This window comes from Gossypium hirsutum, chromosome D13 (genome assembly GCF_007990345.1).
Source record: "Gossypium hirsutum isolate 1008001.06 chromosome D13, Gossypium_hirsutum_v2.1, whole genome shotgun sequence".
Taxonomy (NCBI): domain Eukaryota; kingdom Viridiplantae; phylum Streptophyta; class Magnoliopsida; order Malvales; family Malvaceae; genus Gossypium; species Gossypium hirsutum.
This window is the reverse complement of record NC_053449.1, coordinates 9,471,792-9,493,145: the sequence shown is the minus strand read 5'-3', so window position 1 is coordinate 9,493,145 and position 21,354 is coordinate 9,471,792. Positions and strand designations below refer to the sequence as shown.

The window sequence follows — 21,354 nt, the reverse complement described above, 5'->3', positions numbered from 1 at the left end:
ATTAAAAATTATTTTAAGCTATTAAGATTTTTTTTTAAAAAAAAAAGTGAAATTGAATATGGGCTATTTAATTTTGGGCCATTTAGGGTTGCCTAGAAGTATTTTACCTTTGTTCAAACCATTTTTTAAAAACGGGGTTGACTTTGGTTTTGAAAACGAAAACGAACATGGGAGTCGTCACCAATTTTTTTTGATGAGGTGTGATCGGGTCACCTCATAAAACGGTTGTTTAATAAACGGTTTGGATTTATTAAAACAACGCTTTTGGTCTGCGAAATTCTGAAAAACGGGTTCGGGAGTCGGTTACATACGAGGAAGAATTAGCACCCTCGTAACACCCAAAATTGGTACCTAGTTGATTAATTAGTGTCTTAGTGTCGAGAATTGAAAACTTTAAAGAGATTTAAAATATGATCTTTTGTTAAAATATTAAAAATTTTCGAGAAAATTGGCATATTTTACGTTAATCGAGAAAAAGAATTATGTCCCGTAAGTTTGGACACAATGTCTCAAATTCCCGATACAAGAATAAATGCCTAAAAATTTACTTATTTGAAAGATATTCGATTATCTCGATTTTAGAAAAGAAATCATGTCCCGTAAGTTAGAACACGATCTTTTATTAAACACGATCTTTTATTAATTCCCGAGATCGTTAAAAAACTTATGTTAAAAAAAGGGTTCGTATATTTGGATTTGTCGAGAAAATCGAAACTCCGTAAGTTACGGTACAACCTTTTCGAATCTCAAAATACGGAGTGTTATTTATTTTAAAGTCATAATTTATGTATCGAGAAAAATTAATGTAACACGAATTGGTAAAAACAAAGTACGATGTTAATATGCATAACAGAATAATAATAAATGCGATAATGTAAATAAAAATAATACGAGCAAAAATAAAAATAAGATAAATAATAAAAAATCAAGACAAACCAATCATATATATATAATAAATAAACGAATAAAAACTAAAATATTTTTAAATAATAATAATGGACACATAAATAAATAAATAAATATTAAGTAAAATAGTTTAATAATAATAATAAAATAAATAAAAATATAGAAATGAAATGAAAAAAAATATATATATATATATATAATACGATATGAAGACAATTTTAAATACTAAAGCATCAAGAAGTAATAACTATGTATTGAAATGGATAAATAAAAATATAAAATATAAAATAAAATAATATATATATAAGGAAAATAATCTAGTAAAAGCCAAAAATTATATATTATACATTAAAGACTAAAATAATCTAGTGAAATCAGAAATGAAAACAAAATAAAGGATTAAATTGTAACGCACGCGAAAGGAGAGGGACCAAAAAGGAAATTTATCAAGGCGTCCAAAACGGTGTCGTTAAAATATGGGCTAAAATGTAATCGAAAAAAATTATAGGGTAAAAATTCAAAAAATAAAAAAAATCGAAATTGTAAAATAATTAAAAAGCGGAAGGGCTAAAGGTGCAATTAGCCCTTCTATTAAAAACATGTGGATCCTAAGAGCGGGTTGGGTCGGCGCGCGGGTCAAGCACAAAACGACGTCATTTTGGTGCCTGAGAGGCCTGACCAAAACGGCGTCGTTTTAGAGGCCTATTTAAGACAAATTTTTCCAAAAAATTCATTTCAGCTTTCATTTTAAAAAAAAATCCTTTCTTCTCCAAAAAAATCCTTTTGGATTTCTTCTTTTATAGTTTCCAATATATATATGTATAAAAAGGGGAAAAAATTTTGTAATAAAAAAAATAAGAATGAAATAGAATACCTTTTAGATTTATTTGTTTATCTGCTTTTGCTGTTTTTTTTAACTCTTTTTTTATTGATTGTTTTTTTTTTCTATTCCAGAAGAGAGAAAAAAAACAAGAACCTCCTATTACAATAATTTTCATGGCTTATTTAGCCATTTTTATAGAGTTTTTTCTATTTTTCTATATTGTTGTTTCTTCTTTTACAGGTGCAAGTGGAGGGGGCGGTGCTGCAGGTGACGTCAGACTGGCGGTGGCAGAGGTCAGAAGACCCTAGGTGCGGCGTTGACATGGGAAAAGCAGCGGTGGCAGAGGTGGCAGAGCAATTGGTGGCTAGGGTAGGTTAGGGTTTCTATTACTAGTTTAGGTTATGGGCTAGGGTTGATTTGGGTCATATTGGGCCATTGTAGATTTGGGCTTTGCTATAAATGTTTGGGATTTTTATTTTGTGTTTGTTTTCTTTTGTTGGGCCCGGGCAAAAATGGCCTATTACAACCTTTATTTAATTTCAAGGTATTTTATCTTGAATGATTCAAGATTTAGGGTCGGGATTCGAAATTTGGAGTTTAGAGTTTAAGTTTTGAGTTTTGCATTTGGGGTTTGAGGTTTAAGGTTTAAGGTTTGGGTTCAGGATTAAAAAATTATCAAAATTATGTATTAATGACTTAAAAAATTTTGTTGAAATGTCATTAAATAATTAAAAATTAATTATAGATGATATGGTGGGAATGTTCCATAAAATAAACTAGGGCACAATCAACTACTTTTCTCTGTTAGCTGGCTAAGTCTTTTTGTCAAGAACGTTGTATTGGAATTTTATGCTAACCTGCAAAAATCAATCTCAAATGCAAACCATGAATATTAGATGTAGGTACTTATACGAGGGCACCATTTTAGATTCAATCTAGAGCCATTAGTGACTTCTTTCACCATCAACTAATGGATGGTGATCAAACCATTGTTGACTATGATGATCTTTATGCTCACCAAATAATTAGCGGAATGTCGTCACCAAGAAAATGTATGTGTTTCTTCATAAGGTTTTCTCTTTTGCCGCCTCTGATCTTTGGTAAATGATATTTTATGAAATTGCTAACCATTTAGAAACCAAGAGGGTTACTTTACCTTTCCCCTCCCTTTATCTTCCAAATCCTTGTCAAGTAAAAGCTCGAGATTGTTGACAATGATGAGGTCTTTGCGCCAATGTTGCTTGAATGGAAATATTCTTGTAAATGGAAGAAAGGAAAGCATGTTGCAGCGGAAACTTACAAATTTGTCTCTGATGATGATACTAAGAATGAAAATAAACCAGGGCTAGTCACAAACCAAGTTGCTAGTACAAAAACATGATGAGTTCCACAATAGAATTTTAACTCTTTTATGCATTTAGGATCAACTTAGGTAGTTCAATAATTTAGTTCTTGGTTGTGTTTCGATCGACATTGATAAATTGGAGAAGTTGAGTTGCTATTGAACTCGAACTGTTTGTAGGTATCTGTACTCCTTTCGCAAAAATGACCATATTTCGAACTACAAACCTCAAAATAAAGTGATTCAAAAATGGATTCAAAGAGAACTCGTATATTTATGATTTGGGCACTAGAATCTCCTAAAAAGGTGGTAAAAAAGTCTCGTAAATTCAAGTCAAAGTTACCCTTATGAAAGTAAGCAATAAGTATCGAACTTCCTACAGTTGCATTGCTTTACGAAAACGATCATATCTTGAGCCACATAATTCAAAATTAGGTGATTTAAAAATTGTTACAAAGAGAAATTGGAGATATATGATTTAAGCATAAGAATCACCCCAAAAGCTCGTTGGAGCATGTTGAAAGTCTAGTCAAAGTTGTCCTATAGATTCCTACAAGATTGTTTTTGAATTCTCACGTAACTTCAACCTTTACTTTCAACCGGTTGGACCTTCACCACTATTCTCCGATTCATAGATTTCAAAATGTATGGCATTATTTCAAACATAAACACAAATATTGAATCAAATTCACTCTTTTTGTAGAATAAGTGAATTGATAACTAACAAGTTTTAATTCTTATGAAGTTAATTATTTTCATCGATGTTTTTCGTCCAACCAGTGTGAAAATAGAGAGCTTGGTTTACTTAATCGCTCTACAATCCTTATATCTCGATTCATTATGGATGTTTGGGGGAAGAATAAGCACTGGAATTTGTTTTACCAAAATTTTAGAGGGTGAGCCTCCTCTAGCTTCAACCACATTCCATACCCTCCATAATTTAATTCTGAAAAAGCATATAATTAGTTGTGATATAAATATCTATACTCAATTAAATGTTTTTCTGTTTAAAGACTGATTTAAAATTTAAACAATAGTTTGAGGATGTTTGGAGACATTAACCCTTATAAAAACTAGTTAGAATGAGTAAAATAACAGGTTGGCGTATCGATATCGTGTTGCTTAGTGGCGCAGTTTAAAAGCCGGTAACACTTCGGCTGTTTCATAGAGCTCTCATCGCAATCTTTTCTGTTTCTCAGAAAAATGACTACTTTCCTTGCAATGAATCCACAACACTATCCTCAATCGGAGCCGTACCTTCCGGTTCCACCCCTCGCTTCTCTTCGGATCCAACCCACGTCGCCACGTGTCCCGTTGAGCGTTACTCCTACCGCTGGTGCCCAACGTCGCATCGCCATCGCCGTCGACTTGAGCGACGAGAGCGCTTACGCCGTCCGATGGTCTGTTCAGAACTACCTTCGTCCCGGAGACGCCGTGATACTCCTCCACATCCATCCGACGTCCGTCCTTTACGGAGCTGACTTGGGGTTCGTTCAAGTCTAAACCATTCCTTACTCCACAACTAATCACGAAAATGCCACCGCCGACGAAGAGTCATAGCAGAAGCTCAAGAACGAGTTCGACCTCATGACGATGAAAGCGGACACGCTGGCGCAGCCATTAGTGGATGCTCAGATTCCGTTTAAGATTCACATAGTGAAAGACCATGACCTGAAAGAGAGACTGTGTTTAGAAGTGGAGAGGTTAGGGTTGAGTGCGGTGATCATGGGCAGCAGAGGGTTTGGAGCCGCTAGGAGGACCAGCAAAGGAAGGCTTGGAAGTGTTAGTGATTATTGCGTCCACCACTGTATTTATCCGGTGGTGGTGGTCCGGTACCCCAATGAGGAGGAGGCCAAAAAAAAGAAGATTACCGGAGAAGATGCGGAGCTGCAGCCGGTACTAGAAGAGGAACTTGAGTATTATGATGCGGAGGAGGAGCACAGAGGTTTGAGTTGATTTAATATTTAATTTTATGGTAATCAACAGCTTTAATTGGGTCTTATAATTTGTAAAGCTTTCTACAGTAATTTTTGGACTTTATTATTATTTTTTTGCTTTATGTACATGATGAAGTTCTTCTTAAGGCTCTAATTGAGCTAAGCCAAGGTTGAGAAGCTCGATTCGAAACTCACTGCTCGAAGGTCGATTTGATCTCGAAATAAAATTGAACTAGGTGATGAAACTCAAGATCGGCCATACTAAAATTGAACTACTTCAGCTTCGCTTAATTAAGTTTGTTTATACCATTTATACTCTAACTCAACCTCCATCCATCAATTAAAAGCTTTATTACGCTTGTGAATTGCTTGAATTAAGTATTAAGATACTCAAACTAGGTTCGTTTGATACCTCAAGCTGCTTGAGCCTGACCCAATGAAGTTTGAACTTTTCTGAAGTCCAACTTGAATAGCTTGGGAGCTGAAGAGTTTGATTTACGCCCCTAGTTCTTGTTAAAAGTTAAAAAACAGTAGTCTAATTAGAGGAATGAAAACAGCTTTGAGAAGTGGTAAGTTGCAGGAGAAATGAAGTTTTTGCTTACTTTCTTGGGTATCGGCTTGGAAGATATGGAAATACTGACAACAATTGAACCCATGAACCTGGTGCATAGTTGTAACAGCCAAGAAAGCATACATATGGGGTCTTGAGAATGATCTTGGAGATAAGCAATGCTTGTCTATCGTGCAACTTGGATCAAATATTTGTGCTGAATTCATTGCTTAATGTGAATTAAAGGTTGAATCAGTGCTCTGTTCTTGCTTCTGGTCTAAACCAAAGTAGAGGCATAGAAACATGTAAGGCATGTAGGATGTGATGTTTTTTCTACTCCATAATAGGTTTCATCCTGAGGTTAAGCAGTACGGTATTAATATTCGAATCACATCTCTCACTCGTTCGTTTTTTTGTTATCAGATACTTGATATGAATCAGAATGAGAAGTGCCTACTGATTCAGGTAATTTAAATCTATATTTGATTGAAATCCATTTATGATCTATGTTACCTCAATGTTTTTTTATGTTCTTAGTATTCATACCCATATCCAGATATGTTCTTAGTTGTCATGGGAGCACAGAACTCATTGATGGGTCTACGTATAAAGTTTGGTGATTTTTAATGCATGATTTGCAGGCTTTACACTTGTAATGTACTCAATCCTTTTTATGAAGTCCCTTGAAAATTAAGTTTTAAACTTTGATTTGTTGGATAGGGTTGATTGGTGTGCTCAGATTGCAGCCAAGGGTGATGAAAGCTAAAACAAAATGTGAAATGTGGTAACAAAGAAGCGTTGAGAATCTAGTGTTGGTGTGGAGTTGGGATTTGAATGCTTTGTATAGATGGATAGGAATAGGCCTAGGGCAGTTACTTTTCTTTTTCTCTCTTTCCTCTTAGTTTCCTGCTTACCACAATTTACTGCTCATTTCTCGTGTATGTAATCCAGTTTCCCTGTCACCTAGTTAAAAGCCTTTTTGAGGATTACCAACTTTTTGTACTGGGTTGTAATTAGACTTATTCATGGACTGAGCCACCACCTTTTTGCTTAAAATTTGGAGAGTTTTGGTAAAAATATTATGTCCGAAAAATGGGTTTGGGCAAAAAAATTAAACTTGTTTAAAATATGGGTAGAAGTTAAGCTTAAACATTTAAGGTCTAAGCCCAACTTGGTTCGGCATGTTTTTAAGTTTATAATATTTTATATTATATTATTTTTAGATACTATTTAATCCAGAACACATTAAAAAAATAAACATATTCTAAATATATAATACTACTGTAATGTAAATATTAAAATAATGTTAAGATGATTATATAAAAAATTTAAAAAAATAATATGAGAGAGTCTAAAATTAGTTTGATTTAGTCTTTTGCAAATATAAATGAGTTTGGGTAAAATTTTAAGTTTATATTTTAAGTTGGGCCAAGTTTGGGTAAATATAAAATATGTTAATATTATATTTAGGTTTAGCTCAAACTTGATTTGACCCGGCTTATGTAATTAAGTTTGAAAGGTGATAAGCTTAAGTTCAATTTGAAATTCGTAGATGATCGGGTATAAATTTTTTAAGGTTAAGCTCGATTCAAGATATAATCAAACTATTCTAGCTTGGTATAATATCAACTTGATTTAGCTCATTTACATGTTTTTTATGCTCAAATAATAATAACTTAATTTGAGTGGGACTGATTTAAATCGCTTGAACTCGGGATATATAAATGTAAATGATATTTTTAATGAAATGGAAATCAACAGTGTTTAACATCATTCACAATCAATACATATCACAAAAATAGTTAATTTAAAATAGTTTATGGAAAATGTTTATCAATTATTCACTATCAATGCATGTCACATGTAATACAAACTCTGTATGATGGAGCAGGTTTCAATCAGTTCGAAGTACTATTAATTTAATAATTTTTTTATTCAAATTTTATTAAATTTTAGCAGTAAAATAACTAACAGATTAGCCTGGGCCTTACTTGAAGAAGACGATAAAAAAAATGTAAAGCCATAGCTCTGGGTGAAGGAACTAAGAGATTGCCGTATGCCGGTTCGTCCTATAAACTCCTTTTTAATGGCGGATAAAGACGATTTCGACTTCATTTTAGGATATGAGCTAATTGAAATCCAAGATTTTACCCCCTACCCTCAGAGTTTCAGCTTTCGATTTCGGTTGGCTATGACTTCCAGCTTATCCCTTCTCAGAATAAGCTCTAAACTACTCAAACCTCCGCCTTCCCCACCTGTTAGCTCTCTCAAGGATTCCCAGACACCTGCTGCCATCTATTACCGGTATCGTTTCTTTCTAATTACCCACAATTTTTTTCATTAATAAACTGTTAAAATATGAACTTTTTTCCCTCTAATTTTTAATGTGAAAACAGTTGGGTTCTGCAGGAGGATGAATTTCATAAATTAGCTAATTCCATAATCCATGACCTTCAAGAAAAAAACTTGAGGCAAGTAAGATTTGCTGATTTTGGAACTTTTCTTTCCTTCATTTTGTGAGGTTTAACACATTGCCTTGCAATTGTTAGAATGAAGTATTGACACTAAAACTTGGGGCTTTGATCACCTATGTGTTGAATAAGCAGATCCCTGACCGACAAATTTGGTTATCTTCACCACTAAGGTATGATTTTTTCCCATTTATTGTAATCACAAGATTTGGCTTTGTGGTCTTCGGGATTGGAGATGATGTTCTGTTTACATTTTGTGACCCCTTAATTACATTGGAATTAACTTAAGGTTGATAGACAGGAGATTTTATTCGTCTTTACCAACCTTCTCCATTAATTTTGTTGGTCCAACACTTCTTAGATGTATGTAGGGAAAGGTAGCTTTTTTCTTTAAATTATTAGTTGAAACTTTTCATGTGGACATTAGCCTGGTGTTGAACCTGCTTGTGTTTGTTTAGATGGTCCTTTGTAGTTGGGTCATAGATCATTGATGGCTATTTATTTGTGTAAATAATCAGTTGTACAACTAAAGCTTAAATAATTGATACTAATGGCCCTCTGTTTAGGCCCTTTATTAGGTATTAGCTCAACATTTACAATACCCTAAAACTAATATGTCATTTTGAATCTAAAACTACGCTGCTTCTAGTCTCCGGAAGAATGATCCGTTGAGTGTTGGCGTCCTCATACTATCTATGCATTTGTAATAATAAGTTGCCATTTCCTTTGTCTCCATCTTTCTTCTGAAAACGCTATGTATAAGAAAGGTAGGGAATTGATTTCCGTATATTTGAAACGACAGGAAGAATGTTTATTACCACCAGCATACCTGCTTTTGCTGAACATATGTAGGTAATCTCGAACATTGTTCTTTCGTTTATATCAAATATATGTTTGGACTGTAGCTGACAACAATATGTTTAACTACCAACACTCTGTAGTTCAAGACTGCTTGTGTGTGTTTTACCCTAAATCCTATTTGGAGAATTATGTTTGTTGAAGTGTAAATGATGATAGCAATTTCATGATCTTGAAGAAAATGGTTTTTTCATGCGGCGGTCCATCCAGGTTCAAATGATAGTTTGCGTTGTGGGTTTGGATGGGCGGGGCGGTGAGTTTAGTTTAGTTTATCTTTTATCTCACGCTACAGTATCGCTACAATATCTAATATCACTGTCACCGCTGTTTTTAAATTAACCGCAGGAAAACGCATTGCCTATCCAAACCCATGATAGTTTGCCTAGTGTTGATGTTGGAAGCATTTACCACCATTGAAGGAGGGTTTGCCTGCGTTGATTTCTTCAACAAGCTATCTTTCTACATTTTTCTTAAACCCCATCTTTGGATGTAAGGATTTTTTATAAAAAGAAAAACAAGGTTAGCGGTAGGACATCACAAGCATACAATTTTTAGTATTGGAACCCACTATTTGTGTTTCGCAGTGAACATCAATAAGCCAAATGTTGGGTTCTCTTTGGAGATCTATAAATTAATAAAATAAATCCCAAAATACTAAATCAAACTCAATTCTTCACTTCAGTTTTACACTTAATGTGAATGTAAATTATTGTCTATACAATGTGTTGCATACCGTTTGTATGATTTTAGTTTTGAGTTAATATTTATTCTACAAGTAACTTTAAAAAAATTTACCTAGGTCTTTTATTTTTTAATATTTTATTAACTTTTTTGTTTTCAATAGCCTTTTTTCTATTCTGAATAATGTGTCTTTTTCCTAAGACTGAGAGTGGTAAAGTAAATAAAAAAGTAAATAATAAATAAAGAATAAAGAGAATAAAGTAAAATATATATATAATAATAATCAAATCGCACCATCTCTGTAATAAGTAAATGCCTCTTTTTCTCCTGAAGTTGTCGGAATTATTCGTAATAAGATATTGGCTACAATTGAAAAGGTCTTATCAATAAAATTTCCATTTATCTGCGATCTAGGCATAGGTAGCAATCCATTCTATAACTCTTTTCATTACCCCTCGTGAGAAAATAATCTCACAAACAAAGGAAGTGTACAGTACGAAATAACATAAAAGTAGACCCATTCCATTTTTTAAAAATTCTTCGAGCCCGGAGGCTAAAGAAAAAGTGATAAAAAAAAAGTGATGAAAAGTTTTCTATTTTTATAGCAAGTTTCCTAGTTAGAATTGATATTGTTCGTACCTATCGAACAATCTAATATGAGTAACTCGCTATTCGCTCGGGGTATCGGCCATAATAATTATGAGTCTAAAAACTGCACTAGCAATGTACTAAACATTATTCTTTTTAGTTTTTTAGAAAAAAAAATATATAATTGGTTTATTCGGTTTCCCCACTAAACTGACAAAAGATAAGTGATTTGGTTTTGATTTGCAAAATAGGAAAGTCGATTCCGTTCATTTTCAGAATTTTTTGAAACAAACTAATAAATAGACTGACTGCTCACCCTTACATATATGAGAAAAATAGTGACATATTGGAACTAAAAGAGATAAATGTAGCTATGCATAAATTAAACATATTTATATTATTAAAATATTTATATTTTTTTTATAAAGGGTGGGGTAACACAATTTGAATTCGTGTCAAACAGATGTCTAACAAGAGCTTTAACCACTATTCCATTCAAGTCACAACAATATTTAGATTTTATACAGTAAAACATTTATTATTAAATATTTATAAATTATAATATATACTTATTATTAAAATATTAATATAGGTATTTTAATAAAATGATAAGAATATTATTTAAAATTTATTATTAAAATAAAATTACAATATTAAATCATTTATTAAAATAATAAATTTTATTAATAATATAGTAATATTAGGTTTAATTGAAGTTAATTTTTAGGTTCAAATATGCCAAAGATTCATGTACTTTATGAAATTTAAAATTGACTCCCTATATTTTAATTTTGAGACATTGGAGTCCCTATACGTTTTCTAATTTAACAATCTTGGCCCTCTATCAATTTTGCTATTAGAATCATTGGTGTGCCTGTTATAAAAAAAAGGTAAAATAACTTTTTAGTCTTCAACATTTACATTTTTTTGTTTATTTGGTCCTTACTCTTTAAAAATACATAAACAAATACAAAAATGTTTTAAAAATTCAAAGATTTTTCATATTATCAATAAAAATTTAAAAATTGTGAAAAAGTTAAAACTCTTTAAAATTTTAAAAATATAAAAAATATAAAAGTTCAAAAAATGTATCATTCACTCTAAAGAGGGAGAAATTTAGGATCAATTCAAATTCATTATCTATCATTATCGTTTATCTCTAATTAAATTAATTTAATTAATAAAAAGATAAATTAAGAATTTAAATCTTTTAGAACTCTTTTATAAAAAAAAAGTCATATTCTTTAAGGATTATTTTATTTCTAATTAATTAAATTAATATTAGATAAAGTAGAACACTCTAATGAATAAGTTAAATTTTACAAGAACTCTCTTTTACTTGACAGTCCAACAACCATTTTACACATTCACAAGTTCAAGAAGTTTAAAAATCCTTTGCAAAAATCTCTGAAGGAATTGAAGAACTTGAAGAGATTTTGACGAACTCCATATCAATTTTGAAGAAAAGTTGCTTGTCGCTCCAATTTAATCAAGGATAGGAAGTCAAAATGTGTTTATGAAGAAAGTTGCCTTTTGATAGTATTCAACCGAAGAAAAAAAGTCAAAACTCGTTTCGAGAGCAAGTCACCACGACACTTGAAGCAAACTGAACCACCCAAGATCAAGTCTAGATGACCCTTGGATCCAAACTCTCTTCAAATCCATTTTCAAGATCAAGTTTTGATGACCATTGAAACAAACATCTCGATTCAAGATCAAGTCTAAGAAATCCTTAAATCTAATCAAATTAAATCAAATTCTCAATCAATCTCACTAAACTCAACTTCAAGTCTCGACAACCATTGAAACAAATCACATCCTTTCAAAACCAAGTCTAGATAGACGTTTGGATTGAAGCTCCATCAAATATATTAAAGAAATTTCAAAGATAATACTCTTGTCCATAAATAAATTGACTTCAAAATTTTCAAGTCAATATTTGATTCGAAATTTGCATATACACGCTCCATGAATGATAATAAGGTCTCTTCAAACTTTGAGCTTTTCGTTCAGTCCATATAAAATCATACTTGAATATGTTTTTTTTTAAGTCAAATTGATAATATATAAAAAAATAATAATTTTATATAAATCTAATTATAAAGTATATAAAATTTACACCGTATTTTAAATTTAAATTGATTATATATAAATAATTTGAATAAATTAAAAAAGTACTTGTTAAACATTATTGAATATAAACTGAACGAATAGCTCAAACTTTAGAGAGATCCTATTATCATTAGAGGTGATCATGGACAACGCCAGACTGAGGCACAAGTTAAAAAAGTTTCTCAACTTCGAGTTCATTTCACCCAAATCAACCATTTCTCTATTTAAAATAAAGAACAAATTATTTCATATTTAAATTTAATTATAAAAATTAGTATTGATATATTTCTTTCTAGTTCGATTGTTTTAAATAGTAAAACAAGTTAATTCAGGTTAGCCCAAAGTTAAACATATAAGCCTAAGCTCGTCCTAAAATGATTTGAGCCAATCGACGTACACCTCTTATTACCATTTAAGGATTAAATAAATTTTTTCTTTTAATTTGATTTTTTTATATTTTTAACATGTTTAAATTTTTTTAAAATGATTTTTGTAAAATCTTTTTATATTTTAAAATTTAAAGAATTTTTTTCATTATTTTTGAAAATTTATACTTTTTATTTTTTATTTAAAACATGAAAAAAATAATTTAAAAAATTTGAGTAGTTTTTTTTAAAAGAACTAAATTAACAAAAATAATGAACATTGTGGGCTAAATAGTTATTTTAATTTTTTTTAACTACTACGTCTGATGGGCATCGAAACCACCAAATATAAATTCTTACGACAAAATAATAGTAAATTGAAATATAGAGTAGTAGGGTCGAATCCACAGGGACTGATTGTCTAATTTCACCTTTTCTCATGACTAGAATCGTTGTCGTGGTAATAGACGTAACCACAAACAGTGCGTTGCAATGTTGAAAAATAAAAATGGGAGGTTTTAAATTGATTAAGATAATAAAATAAAAAAACGAAAAATAAAATAAAAACAGATTCGAAAATGCAAAAATAAATTTTAAAAAATAAAATAAATGGATAAATAAAATATTTTTTAAGCTTAGCCTTAGCCTCGGTGTACTTCAATCTTGAATCGATCCTTGAAACAAAATTTCTCTTCCAAGAGATAAGCTGGTTATAGCAATCGAGGATCCCTCAAACCGCCAACTCTTCCTTTCGTAGTCAATCCCGATATCACCTGCGAATCGACCCTTATCGAATTTTCCAACCATGTGGCACGTACCCGTAATTTAAGACTTTAACAGCCTTGCGATCTAAAAAGCCCAACTCAAATTAACGGCCACAACCGCGCGTGGGTCATTTAAATCCAATCACTATCTCCTTTGATGGAATCCAACTAGCTTTTTCCAATTGAACACGCCAATTTGTTTGTAGGATTTTGAATACAGCACTACTGACTCAACTTCCTAACTGTACGCCAAACGATTCCAACCCAACGCGCGCTTTTTAAGTTGAAATTGAATCAACTTTGAGTGACGAATTTGTACTATCCCATATATCGGAGAGATAGCGAATATCAAATTGAGAGGTTTTTCTGAGCGGGTTCGTATCTCACGATTATTTCAATTGGTTCTAGCTACTAGGTATTTATACACACTTTTACTGCTAAAATTTAGCTAGATTTTTCCTAAATATTATCAATAAATAATTTTAAATATTATCACTAAATAATTCTAAATTTAAAAATTAAATTTAAACTAATTACAGAGTTGTAACAATATAAAAAATCCTTCAATCTTTATCCAGCCACTTTTTTTAAAAAATCTTCAACCCTTCAATCTTTATCCAATCATCTTTGAATCTTCAATCTTTTAATCAAGCCCTCCTCTTTGCTTTTTGTTCCAATTTAGCCCTTTTTTTAAGAGTTTGAATTTGGCACACCAACTTCATTCCTAATAAGAAAAATTCAAATTTAATAGCATTTTATTTGATAATTAGCCAAAAATAAATATATTAAATGTAAGACCCAATTTTGGCCAGGGCCTGCATAAAGAAAAATTAAAACCAAATAATCTAAAACCAATAATAAAAGTCCAATTACATCAGCCTGAATTTGCCCAGCCCATATAAACCAAGCCCAACTACAATGCGGCCCTCAACACCAAAAAACAACTGAAACCCTAGCCTTCAGCCTCAGCCGCCGCACAGTAGTCCCGCGCACCAACCTTCGCGCACGTGCGCCTCTGCCACGCGCTTCCAGCTGGCCTCCGTACGCCAGTACTTGCAACAAACACCAACAAGCAAAGCACGAAAAGGAAGCAACAATGACAACAGAAAATACAGCGAATAAGATAAAAAATATATAAAATTCTCTGTAATTTTTTCGGCTATATAAAGCCGATTTTCAATCTGTAAGGGAGGGGAGGAAATAAAAAAAACTAAAAATTGAAAAAGCAATAAAAACAGAGATTTCGAAAGGTGATGGGATTTTTTTTTCTTTCTTTCGATTATTTTCTTTTTGATTTTCCTTAGATCCCGGTTTGTTTTGTTTGTTGGGTGTAAAAAGATAGCAAAGAAGAAGAAGAGAACTTACCTTCGCAATGAGGCCGTCTGATCCCTGTCCATCTTCGTCAAAATCGAAGATCAGACAGGGTGATAGTGTTTAAATCGGTGCAAATTTTTCTTGAAGGGAGGAGGCTAGGGTTAAAACCCTAGCGGAGAATTCCCCTCCCCTCTGCATTATTTTTCTTAAAAAAAACGAAATAGATCCCCTTTTTTTTTTAAAAAAAAATTTGATTTAAGTATTAGAAAGAAACGACGTTGTTTTGGGTTAGTGCCTTCAGTGCCAAAACGACGTCGTTTAAGGTCGAGACCTGCGTGGTGACCTGACCCGAGGGAAGAATCCGAGCGTTTCATTTCAATGGCCTATTTGCGTGTTTGGTCCCTCTGTTTATCGATTTGCTTCAATTTGATCCCTTTTGCTTTTTTAATTTTGCCACATAATTTGATCTTATTTTTGATCTCGTCCTGCCATCAGTTGAGGAAACGAACACGCGAAACGGTGTCGTTTCCGATGATCTAATTTTTTTTCCAAGTGGAATTTATGTGTATAATTTATGTACTAGCCCTTTTGATTTTAAATAGATTTCAATACGGCCCCTTTCATTTCATTTCATTTCAATACAGCCCTTGACTTTATGTTTTAATTTCAAATCAGCCCTTTTATATATTATTTTCTTTCTATTAATTAACTGTGCTTATTATTATTATTATTATTATTATCATTATAATTGTTGATGATATTATTTGTACTAATCACATACATTTATTTACCTTTTTATATATACATTATTTTATTACGTATTAATATTTTAAGTTTTATATCATCGTATATTAGTATCCCATTTCATTATATTTTATTAGTATTTTAAATAATCATTTTATATCTATTATACATTTGTTTTAAAATCTATTATGTATTATTCTTTTGCAATTTATTATGTATTATTCATTGTTATATATTTATCATCATTTAGATTAATCGTTCATTTTTTTTATGTAAATTCGATATGTTTTATATACATTCTTTAATATTTTATTCTATAATATATTTTCTCTAAATTCACTCATTACATTTGAAAATATATATTTTTATATAATACTATTATATAATAATATTATATGTATACATATTTCATATTAAATTATTTTCAGTATACATACATACATAATCTATTGTTAATTTCATATTATTATATGAATATTTTATCTCTTTCAAATATTTTAACATCTTTAATTTATTTCAACCTATTTCAATTTTGTTAATTTATTTAAATTTATTTTAACATTTTAATATATTATATTTATTTCTTAAATTATGTTTAAATTTGTATATTTCATTAATGTTTATGTAAATTTGCTTGATATTAATTAGTTTCCTCTTATTAGCCAATGTGGGTATTTACATAAAATTATTGTTGTTATGTGTATTGCTTGCTTGTATTTATCTACCGTTCATTTGATTAAATGTATGATTTATTTACAAATTATCTTCTTTGCATTATACGCTATCATTCACTCACGTTTTATTTTGTCTAATAGATTGCATTTGGTTAAAATATTGAAATCGTTTTATCCATAAGATAACGCAATACTCGGCATTTGGGATCTTCGAGAGGATTGAGCCCTAATGTATTGGGTTACAATTTTTCTCGTTGAATCTAAATAATCGAGAATATTCTTTAATCAAAACATATAAATAAAAAGTTTATTCTTGGGAATTTGATACGTTGTGTCCTAACGCATTGGATATGACATGTTGTTTTCTCGAAATAAGGATTTTTCTAAAAAATAATAAATACAATATTCAATGTTTAGAATTTTGAGAAATTGTGCCCTAACGTATTGGCTTCGATTTCTTCATCTGACTTAAACAATTGAATATCCTTTTAAATTTCATTGCATGAGTTTTTTTAAAGGACAAGCTCATTTTTGAGGATGTGAAATATCATGCACTAACTTATTGGGTGTGACATTTTCTCTCTCCAAAATGAGAGGGCCTTAACATGTAATTTGATTTATACAAGTTTTTTAATACAAGGATCGTATTTTAAAATCTTTACAAATTTTCGACATTAAGACACTAATTAATCAATTCGATACCAATTTTGGGCGTTACGAGGGTGCTAATCCTTCCTCGCACGTAACTGACTCTCGAACCTTTTTTTTTGAAACTCGTAGACCAAAATCATTTTTAAGGTGATTCGATCACACCTAAATAAAAAAGATCAGTGACGACTCCAATTTTCGTTTTTAAGTCGACAACCTAATGCTTGTTTTTTAAAAAGTGGTTTCGACATTAAAAATATGAATTTATCTTGCTATTAAATTCCTCCTACTTAGCCGATACTTGTCCTCAAGCATGATATCCACTAAAAATAATTTGTCAATACCTTTCAAAATCAAAACCCCATTTCCTAGTCAAGCATATATCAAACAATTAGGTGAATCAAAAATAAATAATTGCTAAACTCAATCAATAAGCATTTTATAAAATCTCAAACAGTATGTAAAACTTAACTATTTCACAAAATTTAGGCTCAATCAAACATGCAAAACGGTCATACTCAATATATGCTTTTATTTATATCTATATACATTTTTTGTTTTTTTGTTTTTTTTTAAACGTAGTAAAGTCTTTTGACGCGAAGTGAGATAACAACCCAAGCACCTCACCCCGGTTACTCAACCCTGCACGTTCTCTTTATTTAATTTTTTATTTTTAACGCGAGACATAATCAAACCTTTTGATGCAAAATGAGATGACAACCCAAACACCTCATCCCGGTTACTCAGTTTCAATGTCCTTAATCGATTTATTTCTCAAGGAAGCTCGATTAGTAGAGTGTTACAAGCTTCGGCTCGTCACTAAATCTTTTGACGCGAAACAAGATGACAACCCAAGCACCTCATCCCGGTTACTCAACTTGGTCATATTTCCGAATCTTCACTCTTAACCAAGATATTTATTTATTTATTTATTTAAACGAGTACTTTCATTAGGCAAGTTCAACAAAACCAACAACTTTCATGAAATATCGACTAAGGCATAACATTTTCAATTTTACAAAATATTCATTGATCAAGCAAGCAATAGTTATTCATGATTCACCCACTTATTTAAATAAACTAAAAATAAGAATTAGAGGTTTATTTCTGAAACGAATTAAGAAATTATTCTTAGCAAAACACATGTAAAAAGAAAGTATGGCATGATCCAAAATTCTCCCTACTTAGCCTACATTGCCCCCAATGTGCAAAAAGAATAATATGAGTGGAGAAAGTGTACTCCCCGTTTATATTTAATAGGCCAGAGGGCGGTGGAAGTGATCACTTTGTCGTATGTTGAGGATGTTTGAGATGTTGGTTTCCATTGTTTCGAGAAGAGTTTCAATGCGAAGAAGTAATTCTTCTATAGTTGAAGGTGGTTGCTCCTGGAAAACAGCATGATCAAACGGATTAAAATAATATTTTATTTAATTCTCAAACTAAACTAGAATTCAAAATAAAATAAAATAAAATAAAATAAAAATAAATGTAGGTTGCCTCCCATAAAACATTTTTTAATGTCGTTAGCTCTACGATCTGGAAAATTTAATCATTTGGCTTCTCGAAAAATAATTCCTCCACCACATGTACTTGAAAGTTCTCGTAAAAGGGTTTTAACCTTTGACCATTGACTTTAAAACATTTCTTGGATTCCTCTCTTTTAATTTCAACTGCACCATGAGGAAATATTTTAGTAATAAAAAAAGGACCAAGCCATTTGGTTCGAAGCTTACCCGAAAAAGTTCTCAATGTAGGATCGTAAAGTAACACTTTCTGGTCAACTGAAAATTGTTTGCGAGATATTTTCTGGTCATGAAACGCCTTGGTTTTTTATTTATAAATTTGAGCGTTTTCATATGCGTCTCGCCGGATCTCTTCGAGTTCTTGAATGTCTAATTTTCAATAATTACCTGTGGCGTCCAACTCCATGTTGCATCTTTTTACTGCCCAAAATGCCTTCTGTTCTAACTCCACTAGAAGATGACACGATTTACCGAATATGAGTCGGTAAGGGGACATTCCTATGGGTCCCTTGTAAGCAGTACAGTACGCCCACAATGCATCATTTAAACATAAGCTACAGTCTTTCCTATTTGGTTTCACAGTTTTTTCCAGAATCGACTTTATTTCGCAGTTCGAAACTTTCGTTAGATCGTTTGTTTATGGGTGATAAACCGTGGCCACACGATGTGTCACCCCATACTTTTTCAGTAGAGTATCAATTACCTTGTTGCAGAAATGAGCTCCTCGATCACTGATTAATGCTCTCGGTGTGCCAAACCTGGAGAAGATAGAGTTTGTTTGAAAATCCACTACAGTTTTAACATCGACATGTCGAGTAGCTTTAGCTTCTACCCGTTTAGATACGTAATCTATAGCGAGAACAATGTGAACATTATTAAATGATAAAACAAACAGTCTCATAAAATTGATGCCCCACACATCAAAAATTTCACATACATGTATAGGTGCTAGGGGCATCTCACTCTTTCGACTTAAATTCCCCACTTTTTGACAACTCTCGTAAGTTTTGCAAAATAAATAAGCGTCACGAAATATGTGTGGCCAAAACAATCCATACTCAAGTACCTTATGTATGGTGCATTTAGGATCGAAATGCCCTCCACAAGCATAAAAATGACAAAAAGAAACGATAGATTGTACCTCAATTTCTGCGACACATCGTTTAATTATCTGATTGGAGCAGTGTTTCCATAGGTATGGATTGTCCCGAATATAATATCGTGAGTCTCTTTTGAGCTTGACCTTTTCAGAACGTGATAAGTTGGAAGATACAATACCTATAGCGAGGTAATTACCATATCTACATACTATGGGTAAACTGTCTGAGCTTACAGAAGACTTTCATCTAGGAAGTCATCTTTAAGAGGTATGTAGTCTTTTGAAAAGGGAATTTGACTAAAATGATCAGCTATTAAGTTCTCACTTCCTTTCTTGTCCTTGATCTCGAGATTGAATTTTTGTAAGAGAAGAATCCATCGAATTAACCTAGGTTTTGCCTATTTTTCCCGATCAAATATTTCAACGATGTATGATTAGAAAAAAACAATAACTTTAGTGCCTAATAAATACAATCTAAATTTTTTCAAGAAAAAAAACAATAGCTAATAATTCTTTTTCAGTAGTTGAGTAATTGCTCTGGGCAGCATCTAGTGTTTTAGAGGCATAGGATATGACCTGAGGTTCCTTCCCAATTCTTTGCCCAAGGACAATTCCTACACTTTGGTCGCTTGCATCGCACATGAGTTCAAAAGGGTAGTCCCAATTTGGCGGTTGTACTATAGGAGCTAAAACAAGCTTTTGTTTGAGAATGTCGAATGCATCTTTGCACGCTTGATCAAATTTAAACACTTTATCTTTTTGCAAGAGATTGCAGAGCGATCGCAAAATCTTAGAAAAGTCCCTAATAAAGCACCTATAAAAACCTGCATGACCAAGAAAAGAATGAATTTTCGTCATAGTAGTGGGGTATGGAAGTGAGTTGATAACATCAGTTTTGGCCTTATCGACCATAATCCCTTCAGCGTAAACAATAAGCCCTAAAATCAATCCCTTATCTACTATAAAATGAAATTTTTCATAATTAAGAATTAGATTAAATTTTAGGCATCTCTCCAAAATTTTAACGAGGTTTGATAAAGATTCATTGAAAGAATTAGATTCATTGAAAGAAATAGATTCATTGAAAGAATTACCATAAACTATAAAACCATCCATAGATATCTCAATTATTTTTTTGACATAGTTAGAAAATATACTTACCATACACCTCTGGAATGTGGTTGGTGCATTGCAAAGTCCAAACGGCATTCGTCTGTAGGCGAATATGCCAAAGGGACATGTAAACATTGTTTTCTACTGGTCCTCCAGTGCCACTAGAATTTGGAAAAAACTTAAATAACAATTAAGACAACAATAGTGAGTTTTTCCTACTAAACGTTCTAACATTTGATCAATAAAAGGAAATGGAAAGTGGTCTTTCCGAGTTAAAGAGTTCAACTTCCTGTAATCTATACAGACTCTCCACCTATTTTAGACTCGAGTGGGAACTAAATCTCCTGTTGTATTTTTTATTACAGTCATACCAGTTTTCTTGGGTACTAAATGAATTGGGCTGACCCAATTACTGTAAAAAATTTGATAGATCATCCTGGCGTCCAGTAGCTTTTGAATTTCCTTTTTGACAACTTCCATCATTGGTGGATTAAGGCATCTTTGAGCTTCTCTCTTTGGGCTTGCATTTTTTTCTATCGGCATTCTATGCATACAAGTCCAGGGACTTAATCTTTTAATGTCGGTGATCGTCCATCCGATAGCCCCTTTGTAGTCTCTCAATACTCGAATTAAATTCTCTTCTTCCAATCCCATAAGTTTACTGGAAACTGATACTAGTAAAGTGTTTCCATTACCTAGATAGGCATACTTCAAGTGTTCCAGAAATGGTTTAAGCTCTATCTCAAGGGCCTACAAAATAGAAGGCAACAGTTTAGTTTTAGAAAGAGAAAGTTCAAAATACTTACCTTAGCTTCTAGGGAATTGACGAGTCTCTAATAAAA

The 21,354-nt window shown here is 31.9% G+C and overlaps 1 protein-coding gene and 1 pseudogene across 19 annotated transcripts; both read left to right on the top strand.

Moving 5' to 3' along the window:
- Positions 1-4,162: 4,162 nt before the first annotated feature.
- LOC107934840 (universal stress protein PHOS34-like) lies at positions 4,163-6,520 on the top strand (annotated as a pseudogene).
- Positions 6,521-6,962: 442 nt separating this feature from the next.
- LOC107934849 (uncharacterized) lies at positions 6,963-9,603 on the top strand. 19 transcript variants are annotated; one of them, XR_005923653.1, is made up of 6 exons: positions 6,965-7,862; positions 7,968-8,033; positions 8,108-8,202; positions 8,832-8,877; positions 9,066-9,140; positions 9,233-9,603. XR_005923653.1 is itself a non-coding variant. In XM_041110216.1 (5 exons), the coding sequence occupies exons 1-5, from the start codon at positions 7,615-7,617 to the stop codon at positions 9,378-9,380; spliced, it is 645 nt and encodes a 214-aa protein (XP_040966150.1). In that variant the 5' UTR covers positions 6,997-7,614; the 3' UTR covers positions 9,381-9,603. The 19 variants fall into 19 exon arrangements, 3 of the variants coding, with proteins under 3 accessions (XP_040966151.1, XP_040966150.1, XP_016722860.2); XR_005923663.1 differs by having other exon boundaries at positions 6,967-7,862; positions 8,165-8,202; XR_005923656.1 differs by having other exon boundaries at positions 6,967-7,862; positions 8,165-8,202; positions 8,832-8,881.
- Positions 9,604-21,354: the final 11,751 nt, after the last annotated feature.

What these genes read in the sequence shown, in the direction of transcription:
- LOC107934849 (XM_041110216.1), top strand. Translation starts at nt 7,615, where the DNA reads ATGCCGGTTCGTCCTATAAACTCCTTTTTAATGGCGGATAAAGACGAT. An exon ending in AAGAAAAAAACTTGAGGCAA is followed by an intron (nt 8,034 to 8,107) that starts GTAAGATTTGCT and finishes TGCAATTGTTAG; the next exon opens with AATGAAGTATTGACACTAAA. An exon ending in GGGTTTGGATGGGCGGGGCG is followed by an intron (nt 9,141 to 9,232) that starts GTGAGTTTAGTT and finishes AATTAACCGCAG; the next exon opens with GAAAACGCATTGCCTATCCA.